The sequence below is a fragment of the Thalassophryne amazonica genome, chromosome 11 (genome assembly GCF_902500255.1).
Source record: "Thalassophryne amazonica chromosome 11, fThaAma1.1, whole genome shotgun sequence".
NCBI lineage: Eukaryota > Metazoa > Chordata > Actinopteri > Batrachoidiformes > Batrachoididae > Thalassophryne > Thalassophryne amazonica.
The window spans coordinates 37,407,478-37,428,020 of NC_047113.1; the positions used below are offsets into that span (position 1 = coordinate 37,407,478).

Below are 20,543 nucleotides of genomic sequence, written 5' to 3' on the forward strand. Positions count from 1 at the left end.
CGATCACTATATCTGGAATTTGTATTTGTGTATTTATATTTATATTTGCAAACTTTTTTTTTTTTACTTTCACTTTTGATACTCTGTGTGCTTCTTGCCCTGTGTGCTCCTATACAATGCTGCTGGAACCTCATTTTCCCCGAGGGAGTCTTCCCAAGGGATCAGTTCTGTCTAATCTAAAACACAGAAATGCCCACGAAGAGCAGCCTGTGAAACAGTGAGTCGACTTGGAAAGTTAAATGTGCACGCAAGACCAGGAAATTGTGGCAAATAATGAGATTTATGCCTGGGAAATGCTTTGGATATCTGTGAACAGATTAAGAACAAGCAACCTGTGCCAATGAGAAACTAATCCTTTCCAGCATCCAGTCTGAGGTCCAAGAGCTATCATTAGCATATAAACTAGCGTCAGGCAGTCCAGCTCAAAGCAAAAACAAACATTTCCACATGTTTATGGTCAAACTCCAGCAGCAGTTGCTTTAACTTGTGGGACATGAACACAGAAATGGACAAAACAAGAATGATTTTGAAGACAAGATGCCAGTTAGGATGGTACAAGGAAAATTGTTCCAAAAGATAAAAATTCTTGATGCTGGGTATGTAGTCTACAGACAAACATGTTTTTCATTTACTGTATGAAACAATTTGCTTCTTCACTGTTGCATGGGACATAGGAGAAGATTGCAAGTCTACATGTGAAAGAGATCAGACTTTGCTGTACTACTGATGTGAATTGAACATATTGGAATCACTGATTCTCCCCCTCTAGCTGCCACCTTATCGTGGTGGGGGAGTTTGCGTACCCGGATGATCCTAGGAGCTATGTTGTCGGGGGCTTTGTGCCCCTTGTACGGTCTCCCAAGGCAAACAGGTCCTAGGTGACGGGTCAGACTAAGGGCAGTTCAGAACCTCCATGACCAGTAAAAAATTAAGGACCAAGACGGCGCCCGGTATGGCGGAGCTGGGGCCCCACCCTGGAGCCAGCCCTGGGTTTGGGGCTCGCGCACGAGCGCCTGGTGGTTGGGCCTTAGCCCATGGGGCCCGGCCGGGCTCAGCCCGAAAGAGCGACGTGTGCCTGCCCTCCTGTGGGTTCACCACCTGCAGAGGGGGCCATGGGGGTCGGGTGCAGAGAGGATTGGGTGGCGGTTGAGGGTGGGTGGCCCGGCGGCCCGGTCCATGCTCACAGCCCCTGGCTGTTGGGACGTGGAATGTCACCTCGCTGGGGGGAAGGAGCCTGAGCTTGTGTGGGAGGTTGAGAGATACCGACTAGAGATAGTCGGGCTCACCACGCACAGCTTGGACTCTGGTACCCAACTCATGGAGAGGGGCTGGACGCTTCATTTTTCTTGCGTTGCCCACGGGGAGAGGCGGAGAGCTGGGGTCGCATTGCCTATTGCTCCCCAGCTCAGTCGCCATGTGTTGGAGTTCACTCCAGTGAACGAGAAGGTCGCGTCCCTATGCCTTCAGGTCGGGGACAGGTCTTTCACCGTTGTCTCGGCCTATGGGCCGAGCGGCAGTGCAGAGTACCCGACCTTCTTGGAGTCCCTGGGAGGGGTATTAGATAGTGCTCCGACTGGGGACTCCATTGTTCTCCTGGGGGATTTCAACACCCACGTGGGCGGCGACAGTGAGACCTGGAGGGGGGCGATCGGGAAGCACGGCCTCCCCGATCTGAACCCGAGTGGTGTTCAGTTGTTGGACTTCTGTGCTAGTCACAGTTTGTCCATCACGAACGCCATGTTCGAGCACAAGGGTGTCCATAAGTGCACGTGGCACCAGGACACCCTGAGCCGGAGGTTGATGATCGACTTTGTAGTTGTATCATCTGACCTTCGGCCACGTGTCTCGGACACTCGAGTGAAGAGACGGGCTGAGCTGTCGACCGATCACCACCTGGTGGTGATTTGGATCCGCTGGGAGGGGAGGAAGCCGGTCAGACCTGGCAGGCCCAAACGTATCGTGAGGGTCTGCTGGGAACCACTGGCGGAACCCTCTTTAACTCTCGCCTCCGGGAGAGCTTCTCCCAGATCCCGTGGGAGGTTGTAGACATGGAGTCTGAGTGGACCATGTTCTCCACCTCCATTGTCGATGCGGCTGCTCATAGCTGTGGTCACAAGGTCTCTGGTGCCTGTTGCGGCATCAATCCCCGAACCCGGTGGTGGACGCCGGAAGTAAGGGATGCTGTCAAGCTGAAGGAGTCCTACGTATCTTTGTTGGTAGGTGCGACCCCGGAGGCAGCTGACAGGTTACCAGCAGGCCAAGTGTGCTGCAGCCCGTGCGGTCGCAGAGGCAAAAACTCGGGTCTGGGAGGAGTTTGGGGAGGCCATGGAGGAGGACTACAGGTCGGCCTCGAGGAGATTCTGGCAAACCGTCCGACGCCTCAGGAGGCGGAAGCAGCTCTCCACCAGCACTGTTTACGGTGCGGGTGGTGAGCTGTTGACCCTGACTGGGGATGTTGTCGGGCGGTGGAAGGAATACGTCGAGGATCTCCTCAATCCCATCGTCACGTCTTCCGAAGACGAAGCAGAGACCTTGGGACTCAGAGGCAGACTCATCCATTACCCAGGCCGAAGTCACCGAGGTGGTTAGAAAGCTCCTCGGTGGCAAGGCTCCTGGGGTGGATGAAATCCGTCCTGGGTACCTTAAGTCTCTGTATGTTGTGGGACTGTCTTGGCTGACACGCCTCTGCAACATCACGTGGCGATCGGGGACAGTGCCTCTGGATTGGCAGACCGGGGTGGTGGTCCCTCTGTTTAAGGAGGAGGACCGGAGGGTGTGTTCCAACTATAGGGGGATCACACTCCTCAGCCTCCCCGGTAAGGTCTATTCCAGAGTACTGGAGAGGAGAATTCGACCGATGGTCGAACCTCGGATTCAGGAGGAGCAGTCTGGATTTCGTCCTGGTCGCTGCACACTGGACCAGCTCTACACACTCCATTGGGTGCTCGAGGGTTCATGGGAGTTCGCCCAACCAGTCCACATTTGTTTTGTGGATCTGGGGAAGGTGTTCGACCATGTCCCTCGGGGCACCCTGTGGGGGGTGCTCCGAGAGTATGGAGTCTGGGGTCCTTTGCTAAGGGCTATCCGGTCCCTGTACGACCGCAGCAGGAGCTTGGTTCACATTGCTGGTAGTAAGTCAAACCTGTTTCCAGGGCTGCCCTTTGTCACCAGTTCTGTTCATTATTTTTATGGACAGAATTTCTAGGCGCAGCCAGGGTGTAGAGGGGGTCTGTTTTGGGAACCACAGAATCTCGTCTGTGCTGTTTGCGGACGATGTGGTTCTGTTGGCTTCATCAAATCAGGACCTTCAGCGTGCACTGGGGCGGTTTGCAGCCGAGTGTGAAGCGTCCAGGATGAAAATCAGCACCTCCAAATCCGAGGCCATGGTTCTTGACCGGAAAAAGGTGCTTTGCCCTCTTCAGGTCGGTGGAGTGTCCTTGCCTCCAGTGGAGGAGTTTAAGTATCTCGGGGTCTTGTTCACGAGTGAGGACGGATGGAGCGTGAGATCGATAGACGGATCGGTGCAGCATCTGCAGTGATGCGGTCGCTGTATCGGACCGTCATGGTGAAGAGAGAGCTGAGTAGGGGGGCAAAGCTCTCGATTTACCGATCAATCTACGTTCCGATCCTCACCTATGGTCATGAGATTTGGCTCATGACCGAAAGAACGAGATTGCGAGTGCAAGCGGCTGAGATGAGTTTCCACAGGGTGGCTGGGCGCTCCCTTAGAGATAGGGTGAGGAGCTCGGTCACTCGGGAGGAGCTCGGAGTCGAGCCGCTGCTCCTCTACGTCGAAAGGAGCCAGTTGAGGTGGCTCAGGCATCTTTTCCGGATGCCCCCTGGACGCCTCGCTGGAGAGGTGTTCTGGGCTCGAGCTGCTGGGGGAGGTGTGTGTGGATCGGGAGGTCTGGGCGGGTTTGCTTGAGCTGCTGCCCCCGCGACCCGACTCCGGATAAAGCGGAATAAAATGGATGAATGGATGGATGATATTAAATTGTTAGTCTTGAAATATAATAAACCCTGTGAAGTATTTGGGTTTGGTGTGGTAATTATCAATCAAAACAGAAAAACATTGTGATGGTTTGGGTTTTTTTCCCGCAATATTGCCCCGTTGCTCAGTATCACTGACCCTTGCTTGAAAATGGTACAGTAATATTTGATTTAGGGTATTGTATTTTTTTTTAATTATTTGTGTATTTTGTTACAATAATTTCCAGGTTTTAAATGAGGCAGTGGCTGCCTTGCTTTACCACACCATCACGCTGTCCAGAGATGACCTGGAAAAGTTTAAAGGACTGCGTGTGATTGTCAGGATTGGCTCAGGCTTCGACAATGTTGACGTTAAAGCAGCTGCTGAATTGGGTAAGGACATGGAACATCTCATAATCAGAGACCTTCATAGTTTGTGCATGTGGTTTGTTCCACATACCAAACAAAAGTAAGTTACCAAATGTAAAATGGTCTTGCCTCAGAGCTCAGCTTGCACTTTAAGTTAGTGTTCAGATGTGATTCGTTGTCTTGCAATTCAGATTGATGGTTGTCTGCTATTTCACTGCTCTATCCAGGCATTGCTGTATGTAACGTACCAGCTGCCTCAGTGGAGGAGACAGCTGACACTTCCCTTTGTCTGATCCTCAACCTGTACAGACGAGTCACCTGGATGCACCAGGCCCTCAGGGAGGGAACTCGTGCCTCAAGTGTCGAGCAGATTAGGGAAGTGGCTGGTGGTGCAGCCCGTATCCGGGGGGAGACCCTGGGCATTATCGGGCTGGGTGAGTGATTCATAAGGACATAGACACCTTCAAGAAAGTTTTTGAGTAAAAACTGAGGTTTGTGTGAAAACACCTTACATATTTTCCAGAATGCAAGTTACACCTGTCAAAAATGGCTCTTGAAGAGGGAAAAACATGCAAGTTGCATTGGTGTATGTTGCACCTATTTTCTGTATGTGGAATTCATTTTGTATCCCCTGCTGCTCGAAGGGGGATTATGTCGTGGCCATTTACGTCCGTCCGTCCCAACAGGTTATAAGCATTCTGAAATCAACTCCTCTCACACTTTTAGGAGGAATTTTGTGAAACTTGTCATAGGTTAGTAATATGCGTATTACCATATAGCTGTGATCCTTGACTGACTAATCTAGACTTCATCAGTTTCATGAGTCAGTGCCTGCATTCTGAAATCAACGCCTCACATTTGTAGGAGGAATTTTGTGAAACTTGGTATAAATCCTTATTATGGATTGGTAATATCAGGGATTAAAATTCTCCCTCACTGCAATGGATTTCTGTCAGTTGGGCTGCCAAAAGGCAGGGTTTTTAAAGTGACCTCTGTGTAATTCTTCATTGATCCCTTCCTGGCTACAGCTACCACCCTGGGATGGCTATCATACATTTTTATGTAGGCCATGATACACTGAGGCTGAATTATATGTGTCAGGTTTTCCCCCTTAAGTGGTACCGAAAACCTGCTTGGCCCATGGACTAATAATGTCTCTGTCCCAGTGTCTGTTCCACTGTGTTCTGTCTGCTTTCTGCAGGAGGATGAGGAGGGAGGGTTAGGGGGACAGTATGTTTGAGTGTCTCAGTGTAGCAGTGGCGACACAGCAAGCAAAGAGCAGAGTTTTACAAACGTATTTTTAAACTTTTATTTCAAAGTCTGTTCTGAGTGTCTCTGTGAGGGTCCTTGCTGCTGTTAAATTAAAAACACAGCTGCAGACCCGCAACGTATAAACAGCAAACAGTAATGCCAGGGGAGGTGATGGTCTGGCTGTTCAAATCCCAGCCTGACTGGAAAATCACTAAGGACCCTTGGGTAAGCTCATTAATCCCCTAGTTGCTCCCGGTGTGTAGTGCCTTGTATGGCATCACCCTCACATCGTGGTGAATGTGAGGCATTATTTGTAAAACGGGGTCCATAGGGAAGCAAAGCTGCTTTGCTCAAGCAAGTGCCAAGAATCTTTACTAGATGACTGATTGTTACAAGTGCCACCTGAAGAAGCTTTCACCGCCCCTTCTAGCAGCCTCACCACTTGCAGGAAATGATTACTTTCAACATTGCCAAAGGGAGAGGGCCTGTTTATCTTAACAGTCAGTCAATCAACCAGGCTCTCCAAGGCCAAGCTTTACCATGTCCTTGATGCAAACTCCCCATCTAACAGGGAAGCTACGCTAAATGTCAGATGTTCCAGAACAAAACAAAACTGCTGTGACCAGTGTAACTGAGCCTCTTGTCACCTGCTTCAGTGACCTTTTAATCCAAGCTCATAGTTGAACAAATTGAATACTTGAAAGTTTGGGCTACTTTTCTAATCAACCCTTATTTTTAAAGTTATTTGCAGCTTGGACATTATTACACTTGTTCTCTTTTCTTTCAGGACGTGTTGGCCAAGCAGTGGCTCTGCGGGCTAAGGCCTTTGGTTTTGCCGTGATCTTTTATGACCCCTACCTGCCAGATGGTGTGGAACGCTCACTCGGCCTTCAGCGCATGGCAACACTGCAGGATTTGCTTATCCACTCTGACTGCGTCTCCCTTCACTGCAGTCTCAACGAGCATAACCACCACCTTATTAATGACTTCACTATCAAACAGGTGAGATGTGCTTTAAACGTGGTTAAAACCCAAAAAGCCTGTCTCAGACACACAATAAAAACTTTGTCATGGGTTAAAGTTCTCCATCACCACGATGGATTTCCGTCATTTGGAAAATTTAACCACACATGCACGCGTGCACGTGGTGTCATGCGTGTTTTTGGGGCCGAAATATGATACTGTCAAAGCAACATCCCATTCTGCGCTAAACAAAGCAGCAGCAATGTCAGCGTGGATGGCACCGCGGAGGGAGGGACTGTGTGAATTTTCATTCCTCTCCGCTCTGTTTACTGCTTGCCATGAGCCACGATCCTTCTCCTCCCTGTCTTTGTGGGAACATTGGCAGACCGTCTCCAAGTAGAGCAGGGTGTGGCATTGCTTTGATCTGCTGCCTCGTTGGTTCTTTGTTTTATTTCACTTTATCTTAATTTTTTCACACTAAAACCCTAAAGAGCGTATGTCTGTGAGTAATATTTACCTTTTTTATGTTAAACCGACCTGTTATGGTCTTCTGAAACACTTGATAGATGTATTTTATATATTAAAAACGGGACCGATGCTAACGCATTAGCATGTCTATGGCGTTTTCGGTGTTAAAGTTAGCATTAAGCTGTTCGCATCTCAGCATGTTTGTGTGCATTTGTTTTCTGTATAATAATTAACGGCTCAGCGTTTGACGTTAAGAGTCAAATGTATTACAAATTGTAATATTTTTTTTTATTTTTATTTATATATTAATAATAATAGCAACAACAGCAATAGTAATAATAACTAATAATGCTACAATACAATTTTAGAGAAAGAGACAAAAAGAACCTGATAAAACAAAACACAACAGAAAAGCTAAAACCAACTAACAATGAACATAAATAAATATAGAAATAAATGTTTCCTGTGAACACCTTTACTCCTCCATTTCATCCCTGTTTTATTTAAGTTTAATGACAACTGGTTTTGGTAAAGCCACATCTAAAAGCTGTATTTTTACACAAGAAAAAAATAAAATGCGGTAAATGGCACATTTGTCTTTTTCATGAAAATAGCTTATTAAAGATCACATATTACACTTTAGTCAGGCCTTTAAAATACTTTCGTGGACTCTTGCTGTTGTCAGTGGTTGAGATAGTTGCTGTAGGCATCTAAAAATGCTCATAATTGGATGAAACCTGATGGAAATCTCTTTGTGGTGTGTCTGTGATGTATATATGTGCAAAATAAAACAAGACACTACTCCAAGTATGTTTTTGACAAGAATATAATATCATAACTTTGTTACAAGGTCAAACGTTGATGTTGCGTGATAACGGACTTTTAATAACTCACTTAAAGAAATAATGGCAAAACTCACGTAAGTAAAAAAAAACAAAAAAAATGATTAATCAAAAAAATAATCGACCGATTAATCGATTACTAAAATAATCGTTAGTTGCAGCCCTAGTTTGTTTTGCGAGTGAGAGCATTTTACCAATTAAATGTGAATAAGCCAATTTTGAGTTTCTCAGTGCGCATGCGTTTTCAAAATGCGTGACAGTGTTACTTTGTGCACAGCAGAACAGTATTGTCAGTTTCTTTCGGCCCTAATTTTGTATTTTATTGACTGTATAGCCAGCAGCCAATCTGCTCTGTGTAAGCGTGATCCCGTCAGATCTCAGAAGATAAGCAGTGCGAGACCTGGTTAGTACTTGGATGGGAGACCTCTTTGGAACACCAGCGGCTGTGTGTGTTTCTCCAGGTAACACTGGAGTTGCATCAGGAAGGGCATCCGGCATAAAACCTGTGGCAAATATCAATGCGGATCTGGTTGTATCCGCTGTGGCGACCCCGAACACAAAACGGGAGCAGCCGAATGAACAACCATTGACTGTACAGCCAGCGACACAGCACCCTTTTGGTGCATTTACTGGAATAGAACTGATCAAAATACTACAGAAGACAAAGAATTTTTACTTGACAGTTTGAAGTGAGTTTTCTTTGTTTCAGAGGACTTCAAAGCCATTAAAATTTACTAAAATATACAAAATTTGACTTGCTCTTTTAACACATTTCTGGGGGAGCACCCCCAGATCCCCCATAATCAATGTGTTTTTACTTGACAGTTTGAAGTGAGTTTTTTGTTTCAGAGGGCTTCATACCCATTAAAATTCACTAGAATATTCTAAATTTGACTTGCTCTTTTAAAAGATTTCTGGGGGACACCCCCCATAAAATCAGTACTCTATTTTTACTTCTCAGTTTGAAAAGAGTTTTCTTTGTTTGAGGGCTTCATACTTATTAAAATTCACCAGAATACACAAAATTTGACTTGCTCTTTTAAAAATGTTCTGGGGGAGATGCACCAGACTCTCCAGAATCAAGACTACACCCCGCCCCCCACCACCCTTTTATCTACCTTTTATGTTCAGGTTTTGCATTATTTTTATGCATAGTCTCTCTCTCTCTCTCTTAGAGGCTATTTAGAATAGATTTGTATACTGTATAATGTGTTTATTGTATTTATTGAGGAAAAACGAGTGTGTGCCCCCACTACACCACATTTTAAGGAATTGCTGGCATTGATTTTTGCCAGGAAAAAATTTCAGTCAAATGAAAATTTATTGCTTTAAGCCATGCTTTATGTAATTTAAATGTGTTCATGGGTCACAAATTTGCAGAATTGTGATGCTGTTGTTAACTCTGTAGATGCGTCAGGGAGCCTTTCTAGTGAACACATCAAGAGGTGGTCTGGTTGATGAGAAAGCACTGGCTCAGGCCTTGAAAGAGGGCCGGATACGAGGGGCAGCACTTGACGTCCATGAGACAGAACCCTTCAGGTAAGCATGTAACAGCAGGGTCACTCTGGCTTTACATTGGCGTTAATATGCACATGCTGCTGCCGTATAACTTAAGAGTTTGCCTGTCTGAACAGTTTTTCAACAGGTCCTCTAAAGGACGCCCCCAACTTGATCTGTACCCCGCACACATCTTGGTACAGTGAGCAGGCATCTGTAGAGGCTCGCGAGGAGGCAGCCAGGGAAGTGCGCCGGGCTATCACTGGTAAGACTTAAGGGCCTTTCACACCGAACGCATTCAGGGTGTTAAACGCGCCATGCATCGCTCTAAAACCCATACTTTTCAGTGAGAAGCATCGTGCTAATGACAACAGCAAAATCAGAGCTTGCGTGGTGCTCCACCGGGAGCTCTCACCGCCGCTTGTGGTCAGGTCAGCGCAGTCAGAGTTCAACCCAGTCCAACTTTTACCACTGCGGACTGTGACATAGCTTCGTGCGTTCAGTAGAAACGAGACATCAGGCCAAACTCTGAAGATGACAGTGCAGAAATGTGTGTCTGAGGAACATCTGAACTGTTCATTTGTACACTGCAGTTTTCTGAAGAATATCTTCTTTTTTTTTTTCCTCAAGATTAATTTATGATTGCTGTACATTTTGAAGTAAAAAAAAGTTTCTTACATTAGAAAACTTGTAATTAAAATAGGTTTAAGTAAAGTTTTTTTTTTTTTTTTTTTTTTTTTTTTTTTTTTTTTTTTAAGAAATCTTTGTTCATCTGTAAATTCAAACCATAACTTGTCTGTTGTTGTTTCAAATGAAATAATTTCTTGATTAACATGATAATGAGTCTTGGACATTTATTTTTGGACATATGAAATGCCATGAAAATCAATGTGTACATTTGTAAGTCTGGTAGAGTCATTCATTCACTCATATCTGCATTTAAACCAGGAAAAAAGACACCACAAATAAATACAAATATTTATTGTAAACACAACATGATGATGCAACAATGACTGCAGTGTCTGTTAATTTGGATTTCTAAATGTCGCATAAACCTCATGATATCATTTTTTAAATTTAATAATTTCGATATTTAATTATGTCTTTGACTGTGATTGCTTTTAATATTGTATTCGGGACAGAGTAATTACTAAAATCTGAATTTGACTATTGTAAAAGGTTTGAAATGATGCAAAATAGGGATGGGGCTTCTACCTGTGCAAGTGTCTTCTTGACTGAACTTTGACTTCATGGACATGTTTAATGATTCATTCATTTAATGTTAATGTTATGATTAGGTCCCACAAAAGGCAGGAAGAATCCCAAAAATGCAAGTTGCCAAAAAGACACAAATGTAAGTGCAAAACTGGCAGTTTAATGTCCAAACAAGGTGATGACAAAATAGTGGCAGGATCAAAGGTGAAAAGACAAAATACCAAATAACACAGGAGTCTGACTAGGCAGCAAAACAGTGAAGTAACAAAAAGCGACTGTCAAAAACGTGACAGTGAGACATGGACTTACGCAGGTACAGATGGAACCGTAAGACAGACACAGGCACCAGGAAAGTGTGGGTACTCAGGGACGAAAACCAAATGACCGGCAACAAACAAAAACTTAGGTGCGACTTAAATAACCACTACCAGATTACCACAGGTGTGGGAATTACGTGAAGCACAGGGAAACACAGGTGGAGAAAATGAGCAGGAGGAAAAACACTAGAGCTTCACATCCAACAAAAAAACAAGACTACACAATGTGACATAACACCAGAGCAGATTAACAGACGCACATAATCTGAAACAGACAGTGAAAACGGAGATTCTAAACCATAAGGAGGGAAAGAGAACAGAATCAATATGAGAGGAGCAAAGGGGCGGAGCCCTCTCAGCAAGCAGCTGTAACACCTTGCACCTACTGTCAAGTGTGACCATGGCAACAGCGCATGAGTCAGGAGAAAGAGACATGAGGGGAAGGAAACCTCTGACACACCTTCGGGAACACACGCACGCTCATACGAGACCGACAGGGAGACAGAGCAGCAACCAGACAGCGGAAGACTGGACAGGAAGGACATGGGGCAGAACCCTAACCAAAATCCCAAAAACAACCCAACCAGATAAAACCCCAGCAGTTAAAATAAAAGGAAACAGTTTTTTCAAATAGTAAAGTAGTTGCTCTTTGTTTTATTTAGAAGTGTAGCAGCAGTTGTTGGTTTTCTTAGGACATTTAACCAACCATATGGTCTCCTCTGTAGCTTCGACCTCTTGGTCAAAGGGGAGGTGATGGTGTAGTGTTAAGCGCTGGGCTTAAGACCAGTGGATCCTCAGTTCAAATCCCAGCCTGACTGGAAAATCACTAAGGGCCCTTGGCAAGGTCCTTAATCTCCTAGTTGCTCCCGGTGTGTAGTGGGTGCCTTGCATGGCAGCAGCCTGACATCAGGGTGAATGTGAGGCATTGATGTGTAAAGCACTTTGAGCATCTGATGCAGGTGGAAAAGAGTGATATAAATGCGGTCCATTTACCATTTACTTGGTGGAGTTTTTGGAGACACTTTCCTTACGTTTTGAGGAGTAGAGATATTCTCTTCTTCCTTGTGGACTTCAGGTTTTGGTGTTCAGCTCCATCACTGGAAGTTTTTGAAGTTCATCTGGATTTACAGTGTTTGCTGCACAGTAAATGTTGAATTGTTCCTGATGTGGGACAACCAACCAGCCAACCAAACATGTTTATTTATTAAGCATTTTAAAACAAACATAGTCGACCAAAGTGCTCCACAGAAGAATAAATAAAAATCATCATAAGACATAATTCACATAAAACATAAAATTGTAAACAAAATACAACAAAAATACAGAGCCATAAAACATGAGTAAAAATAACAACCATACGATAAAAACAATAAGATAAAATCAAATGAGTGACGGAAATGCCTTAATAGGTGTCAAAGGCCAAGGAGAAGAGATTGGTTTTCAGAAGAGATTTAAAAGCAGACAGAGATGATGCCTGTCTAATCTGCTGAGGCATATTGTTCCATAATTTTGGAGCTGCAACAGCGAATACACTGATCTTCCGTTTAATTTTAGGCACACTCAGGAGCAGCTGATCAGCTGACCTGAGAGAGTGAGAGGGTTTATGAGTGTAGGAGCTCAGAGAGGTAGGGCAGGGCAAGAGCATTCAGGGATTTTAAAACAAATAAAATTTTTAAAATAATCTTAAATTGTATAGGCAGCCAGTGGAGTGAGGCTGAAAAGGGGGAAATGTGCTCTTATTTCCCTGTGCCGGTTAAAAGATGTGCAGCAACGTTCTGTACCATTTGGAGACGGGCAATGGAGGATTGGATTACTGTAATTCACTGCAGTGAATTAATCTTTAGAAAAAAGCTCTATTTTATTTATTTTATTTGAGGAAGCCTGGACTGACACTTACGCACTTGTAATTGATGCAGAGGACACTACCAGTGTGTTTATTTCAGAGTGTCTATAATCTGTTGTACTGTGCACAGTTGCAGTAATCAGTACTGATTGAACTGCATATTAGCATCAGTAAATTGAGCGTCTTTGCTCTCAGGTTTGAATATGACACAAGTGCGAGTCTTGTTACCACATAATGCTTTTAAATATATGTAGCCAATTTTCATAAAGCTTATAGAATTGAAAGTTATGAAACCTATACAGTTCTATTTCATTCCTCCTGACCGCCAGAGGGCGGTGCTTTAGCACCTGGATAACTACATGTGCGCAAGCACAGACAGGTCGAGAATATATACCAACAAAGTCACGCCATTGGATGTGACCTGTGATGTCACTGATTGTCTTTATATGCCAGACGCACCCAGCGCTCGCTTCTTTTCTACATTCTCGCATTCTGAAGAGGTTGAGAACGCATTTAGCTATGATTGCCGCTCTCGCTTGTAGCCTCGCAACCCACCTTCGGTTGGAGCTACATGCACTGCACACGTCCTCCAGAGGCTGCGAGACACCGCTTCACCGTTTTGTATTTTTTGATTGACGCCTGTTGTGAGTACACCTTCCTTGCTGGGTGCGCGCCTTCACCGCTGCCCTGCTGGGTATTTTCCCTCTGCACAGTTGAAGTCATTAGCTGCTAGCCGCTAACCCTTTAGATGTGTTGTTTCGACGAAAGCTGGCTGGTTCTGCTGGAGGTTTCGCCTGGTTCTGCTGGAGGTTTCTTCCTGTTAAAAGGGAGTTTTTCCTTCCCACTGTTGCCAAGTGCTTGCTCACAGGGGGTCGTTTTGACCGTTGGGGTTTTTCCGTAATTATTGTATGGCTTTGCCTTACAATATAAAGCGCCTTGGGGCAACTGTTTGTTGTGATTTGGCGCTATATAAATAAAATTGATTTGATTTGACTTGTTTAGTTGTGTCGCTAACCCCGTTAACTACGTGGTAGTGTGTGTATCAGAACCAGTATAGTGTACTGTGTTGGGCTTGCCGTGAGTGTTTTCCAGAAGTGCTTTCATCTGGCTGCCACCATTTTGCTAAGTTCAACAGCTCCACTAGCAGCTACTGTTGTTGTCGTTGCTGTAAGTGACTTAGCACTTGGGCTGTGAGTATTTCGGCTGTGTGCATTGTGTTATTACTATGGTTGTGAGTGTTTCACACTCCGTGCCTTGTATTAGCTTTTACACTGTGAGTGCTTCACGCTCCGTGCCTTGTATTAGCCTTTACGCTGTGAGTGCTTCACGCTCCATGTCTCGTGTCAAGTCTGTGGCTGTGAGTGCTTTACGCTCCGTGTCTCGTGCAAGTCTGTGGCTGTGAGTGCTTTACACTCCGTGCTTCGTGTCAAGTCTACGGCTGTGAGTGCTTTACGCTCCGTGCCTCGTGTCAAGTCTACGGCTGTGAGTGCTTCACGCTCAGTGCCTCGTGTCAAGTCTATGGCTGTGAGTGCTTCACGCTCCGTGCCTCGTGTCAAGTCTACGGCTGTGAGTGCTTCACGCTCCGTGCCTCGTGTCAAGTCTACGGCTGTGAGTGCTTCACGCTCCGTGCCTCGTGTCAAGTCTACGGCTGTGAGTGCTTCACGCTCCGTGCCTCGTGTCAAGTCTACGGCTGTGAGTGCTTCACGCTCCGTGCCTCGTGTCAAGTCTACGGCTGTGAGTGCTTCACGCTCCGTGCCTCGTGTCAGCATTACGCTTCGAGTGATTCACGCTCCGTGTCTTGTAACGACTGTGGTTGTGAGCGATTCACCCTCTGTGCCTTGTATTAGCATTGTTACTATTTACACTGTGTGTGATTCACGCTTTGTCTTTCTATCTGTAGCCATCAGGGCTTGCGTAAGCCATCTGCACGCAGTTGACAATGTTGTCAGGGCCTTTGTTGCATGGCTGTAGTACCTGTTTGGCTCCCTTGAGCCCAGGTGATGGACATATGTTTTGCCCCTCGTGTCTTGGGATCGGACACCTGAGGGAAGCCTTGACTGGTGATGCCTGCCTTAATTGTGCCAGCATGCCACTGGCAGAGAGGTCTGCTAGACTCGCGGCATTGGAAAGTGGGATGCCTAGTGCGACTTTGGCGTCCAGCCCCAGGAAGGAACCAAAGCGCCGTAAACGCCCACATGCAGGGACCCCTTCTGCTAAGAAGGTTACTTATGACCATGCTTTGGCTTAAAAGGTCGAAACGTTGACTTCTGAGTTTGCTCAGATTAAGTCCTTGCTTCTGAATCTACAGCCTAGGGACACCGTAACAGTTCCTGTTGTCCCTAATGAGGCTGATCAGACCAATGTAGTTACTCCGCAGGAAGAAGATGTCATGTCTATTGCTGCGACTGATTCCTTGTACATAACGAGTGATACAAACTGTGTGGAGGATCAGGATGAGAGGGGTCTCTCTCCAAGCCATTCATTAGTGGGCTGTCACACCTCTGAGGCAGAGTCCCCGCCGCAAACCGGACCTGGACTATCCTTTGTCAAGCAAGCTGTTCAGTTGGCTTTATCCAGGCTTGGGGTCGACAAAACCACTGCTTCAAGTGCCTTTTTCAAAGTCACTCAGAAACCTGAGTTCAACGTTCCAGTTTCGCAACCATATATTGAGGAGCTCCACCGATGTTGGGCAGACCCCATATCATTGACCCATCTATCGCAGGACTGCAGAGCCCTTAGCTCTATGTGTGATTTGGCACAGTGTGGTCTGAACCGTATGTCCGCCGTTGACAGCATTATCACGAACCTGGTTGTGGTTCCAGCTGATGCTGCTCGGCCGGATGCCCGCTGCCTACGGCCCAAGTGTAGTGTCACTGATGACCTCCTCACCAAAAGCTATGACATAGCTGCTCGCATTGGTCACCTAGGCAACTCACTGCCCCTTTTAGCCCTTGCCCTCTCAAAGTCTTTGAGGGAGGCAGAGGTTGATGATGCTACTCAAAGTCTTAGTGATGCCTCACTCCCAACTTTTGCCTATATGTCCAGAGAGCTTGGCAGACTGATGTCAACCCTTACCATCACTAGATATCAGGTGTGGCTTGCGCAGTCCCCCCTGTCCGAATCCTGCAGAGGTACACTCCGTTCACTGCCGGTTCTTCCAGGCCAAGTATTTGGACCTGCGGCCCAACAAATTTTGGCGCATGATGTTGAGGCTAGTAAATCTCAGCAACAGTTTGTTGACCTACACTGGTCTTCCAGGCCTCAGCCAGTCAGACATGCTACAGCTTTTCACTCTACATCCAGGCTCTCGCCAACTCCCAGAGCTGCATGTGCCTTTGCAGTTGAGGGCCAGCTCTCCCAGCGGCCTGCTCTCGGGAGCCTACGGGCAGATCCCCGAAAACTGAATGGTTTCATAGAGCTTCCAGTAATCGCGCCCAGAGGTCCTCAGGGATGCGAGGCAGAGGTGGTCGGGTCTGACTGCCAACGTTTGACCCCCAGCCGTTTTTCACTAATTCATCTCAGCCACTGGGAGGCTCAAGTTCAAGACCCATGGGTCATTTCAACCATGTATGAGGGTTACAGAATTCAGTTCAGATGTTGTCCTCCAAAGTTCAGTGGGGTGAGGATGACTGTTGCTTCTGACCTGGTGCAGTCTGCCGGCCTACAGCGGGAGATTTTGGAACTCCTGGAGAAGGGGGCCATAGAGCCAGTTCACAGTTCAGACCAGATCGGGGGGTTCTATTCAGTTTAAGCTGCTGCAGTTTCACATGCTCCGCACAGTAGACGTCCTTCAAGCTATCACACCAGGAGACTGGTTCTCAAGTGTCGACTTAAAGGACACTTATTTCCATGTGCCAGTGGCGCCTCGTCACAGGCAGTTTCTCTGCTTTGCTTTCGAGGGTCAGGCATACCACTTCAGGGTGCTTCCTTTCGGCCTCTCTCTCGCCCCTCGTACATTTACCAGATGTATGGCTGCAGCACTAACCCCACTGCAAGCTCTTGGATTAAGAATCCTACCCTACTTAGACGATTGGCTTGTCTGCGCGCCGACTCAGGAGTAGGCGCACAATGACACAGCTCTTCTCCTTGTCTCTATTAGGACTCACAGTGAATTTTGTGAGGAGTTCTCTTGTTCCCAGTCAACAAACGACCTTCATCGGCATTGCCATAAACTCCCTAACTATGACTGCGTCGCCATCCCCGCAGAGAGTGGACGATGTAATTCGTCTCGTCTCACACATTCAACGGGCTGTGACGCTGCCTTTTGGTTTGCTGCTCTGGTTGATGGGCAAACTGACTGCAGTGTCGCTAGTGGTACTTTTGGGACTTCTGTTCTTGCGTCCCCTACAGATTTGGATCAGCAACCTAGGCCTCAACTCAAAGATGCATCAGCACAGGCTTGTATGACTCTCCAACCAATGCCTTCTGCACCTCAGACCCTGGGGGAACGTGGACTTTCTGCAAGTGTGTCCCTCTAGGCTTCGTCCCTTCTCGTCGAGAGGTGGTTGTTACAGATGCATCACTCAAAGGTTGGGGGGCCGTGTAGAATCACAGGATGGTGAGGGGTGTCTGGAGTCCTCAGGAGAGACTTCAACACGTAAACGTGCTGGAGCTTCGCGCTGTGCGACTGGGTCTCAAGCATTTACTCCCGGCCCTGAGAGGAAGACATGATGTTGTCCGGTCGGACAACACATCTACAGTCTACCACATAAACCATCGGGGGGGCACCAGGTCCAATCACTCATTGGCAGAAGCTCGGAGGCTTCTCCTATGGGCGTCGCCTCGCCTTCAAATTGTCAGAGCAGTTCATCTGCCCGGCGTACAGTACAGCGCTGCGGATTTACTGTCCAGACAGAAACCACCACCGGGAGAGTGGAGACTGAACCCGATTGTGGTCCAGATGATCTGGCAGAAGTATGGAGTAGCGGAAGTGGACCTCTTCGCTTCAAGCACCTCGACACATTGCCCATGGTGGTACTCCCTCTCGGAACCAGACAGCCCGCTGGGGCAGGATGCATTGGCCTACCCATGGCCGGATTGCCTCCGGCCATGGGTGTGCAATGTTAACACTGTTAACAATGTTAACACTGTTAACAATGTTAACACTGTTAACAATGTTAACACTATCCTGTGCAATGTTAACACTGCACAGGATAGACCAGAGCAGCCACAGGGTGCTGCCGGTTGCTCCGTTCTGGCCTGGGAGGATTTGGTTTCCCATGATTTACAAAATCCTCGAGGGGGAACCTTGGGCTCTCCCGGAGAGGAAGGATTTGTTGTCACAGCTACAGGGGAGAATTTGGCACCCTCACCCAGAACGCCTACAACTGTATGTGTGGCCGTTGAAGGGCCGGACACCTTAAGTTTTTGTGACCAGACTGTTGTTCAGACTATCCTTAACTCACATGCTGCTTCTACCTGAGCTTTGTATGACAACAGATGGAAGCTGTTTGCGCGGTGGTGTGAGAACCAAAAGTTAGACCCGGAGCATTGCCCTGTGCCTATTCTAGTCAAGTATTTACAAGAACTGCTGGAGAAAGGACGTTCTGTCGTTACCTTGAAGGTTTATGTTGCTGCAATCTCTGCCCGGCACGTCTACATTGATGGCCGGTCAGTGGGTTCACATTTCTTAGTGTGTCGTTTTTTTGAAAGGTGCTCTACATTTGTGGCCTCCAAGGCTTGCACGCATACCTTCATGGGACCTTCCACTAGTCCTGGACGGTTTAAGCTTACCCCCTTTCGAACCAGTTGAAAGTGCTGATCTTAAATGGGTGTCAGTGAAGCCTGCCTTTCTACTTGCACTATCTTCGGCTAAGCGGGTGGGAGAGCTCCATGTCCTATCAGTCGCTGAGGACTGTTTGCGATGGAATTCTGATGGATCTGGGGTTACGCTGTGGCCTAATCCGTCCTTCTTACCAAAGAGAATTTCAACCTTTCATGTTAACCAGCCAGTTCCTTGGCTGTGTATGCCCCGCATTCTGATCCAGGATTATCTGTCGCAGGTTCCCTGTGTCCTGTCTGAATGTTGAAGCGGTACATTAGTGCGACTGCTGGGATCCGGAAAACGGATGCCTTGTTTGTGTGTTATGGTGATCACAAAAAAGGCTGTGCTGTCTCAAAGCAGCGACTTTCACATTGGGTCGTGGATGCTATTTTACGTGGATGCTGTTTATGCCCTGTTTGTGTATTATGGTGATCACAAAAAAGGCTGTGAGGTCTCAAAGCAGCGACTTTCACATTGGGTCGTGGATGCTATTTGACAAATATACAAGTCCAGAGGACTTCAGCCTCCTAAGGTTACATACCATTCCACCAGAGGGGTGTCCACCTCCTGCGCTGCACTGAGAGGTGTCCCTTTGAGTGATATTTGTGCTGCTGCTACGTGGGCTTCGTCCTGTACCTTTGCCCGCTATTACAGACTGAATGTGGCCGTTCCTCCTGCTGTGACTTCGGCGGTGTTGTCTGCCTCCACTCCCCACTGCTGATGCGAGGTAAGTGTGACTCTTTGTGACCTTGTTGGTATTAAGTCATCCAGGTGCTAAAGCACCGCCCTCTGGCGGTCAGGAGGGATGAAATAGAACGAGAGTTATGAATGTAACTATGGTTCTATGAATTCCGGATGACCGCCAGAGTTGCTTGTCACTCGGTTTTGCGAGTTCATTCTGAAAAGAAGCGAGCGCTGGGTGCGTCTGACATATAAAGACAACCAGTGACGTCACCCAGGTCACATCCAATGGCGTGACTTTGTTGGTATATATTCTTGACCTGTCTGTGCTTGCGCACATGTAGTTATCCAGGTGCTAAAGCACCGCCCTCTGGCGGTCATCTGGAATTCATAGGACCGTAGTTACATTTGTAACTCTCGTTTTAGTGTGTGTAGACCTCGACTTGCAGCTGAAAAATGACTTGCAGGTTCATGCAAAAGAATTCCTCAATTCAGTTCCATGTAGTGAGGTGTTCAGATTTCTGTTTTTTTTTTTTTAATTTCCCACTGATTTGTATTTCTTGGCTGATTAGCACATTACAAAAATTGTTTGGTTTTTTTTGTTTTTTTTTTTTATGTCACTTGCTGTTTGATCTGGCCTGGAGTATTTAGATTCTGATAAATTACACTGTAGCCATGTGTTGAGCATGGGCATGCTTCAGCGCACAAGCAACTCGATGCTGAAGGACAGCTGAAGCAGCACAACATTAAAAATGGCACCTCCAAGTAAAATCTTTGCACAGTACTCTGTTTTTCATAAAAAAAATGTCTCACCGTTTGTGCTGTCCATTGATGCCTTAAAAGTCCCTTTGAGTACCTGCTGTTTCCCACTAGACGTCTTTGCTGCTACAAAGTATCATTCAGAACAGAACAGCTTAGAAAACTTTGTAATTCTTAAAGGAGACCTGCATTGAAATAAATGTGGTCAGATTTCAGAAAAGAAATAGCTGATATGTATTTATAAGACCCTTGTGAATGCAGTAAAGTAAATCTGTAAGCCCAAATTTGTAATTCAGCGGAGAAATATTCGTTTAAAAATGACAAATTTGCAGCTAAAATTTAGCCCTCTGTGAAAACAGTTTGTACATCTGGATCATTTCCATGACGTCAGTGACAAGACGACGCGTTCCCGCCTTCAGTCCGATCCCGCATTGAAATTGATTTTATCTCTTAGTAATGTTACTGTTATACATATCCTGGTTTCAACATCCAAAAGTAAGCTGCAATGAATGTGAGATACAGCTCTGCTTGCTCAAATCCAGGGATCAGATCAGCGGTGGCATCGACAGCGGGCGATATTATTCCCCGACGCCTCGCTCTCACTG

At 46.5% G+C, this 20,543-nt stretch overlaps 1 protein-coding gene across 3 annotated transcripts in view; it reads left to right on the forward strand.

The window, feature by feature from the left end:
* ctbp1 (C-terminal binding protein 1) overlaps nt 1-20,543 on the forward strand; it is a 107,398-nt gene that overhangs the window by 76,291 nt on the left and 10,564 nt on the right. For all 3 annotated transcript variants that reach the window (XM_034181208.1, XM_034181207.1, XM_034181210.1), the window contains 5 exons: nt 4,218-4,362; nt 4,566-4,772; nt 6,377-6,591; nt 9,271-9,401; nt 9,497-9,624. In XM_034181208.1, the coding sequence (XP_034037099.1) occupies nt 4,218-4,362; nt 4,566-4,772; nt 6,377-6,591; nt 9,271-9,401; nt 9,497-9,624 (826 nt within the window). The remainder of the gene's footprint in view (nt 1-4,217; nt 4,363-4,565; nt 4,773-6,376; nt 6,592-9,270; nt 9,402-9,496; nt 9,625-20,543) is intronic.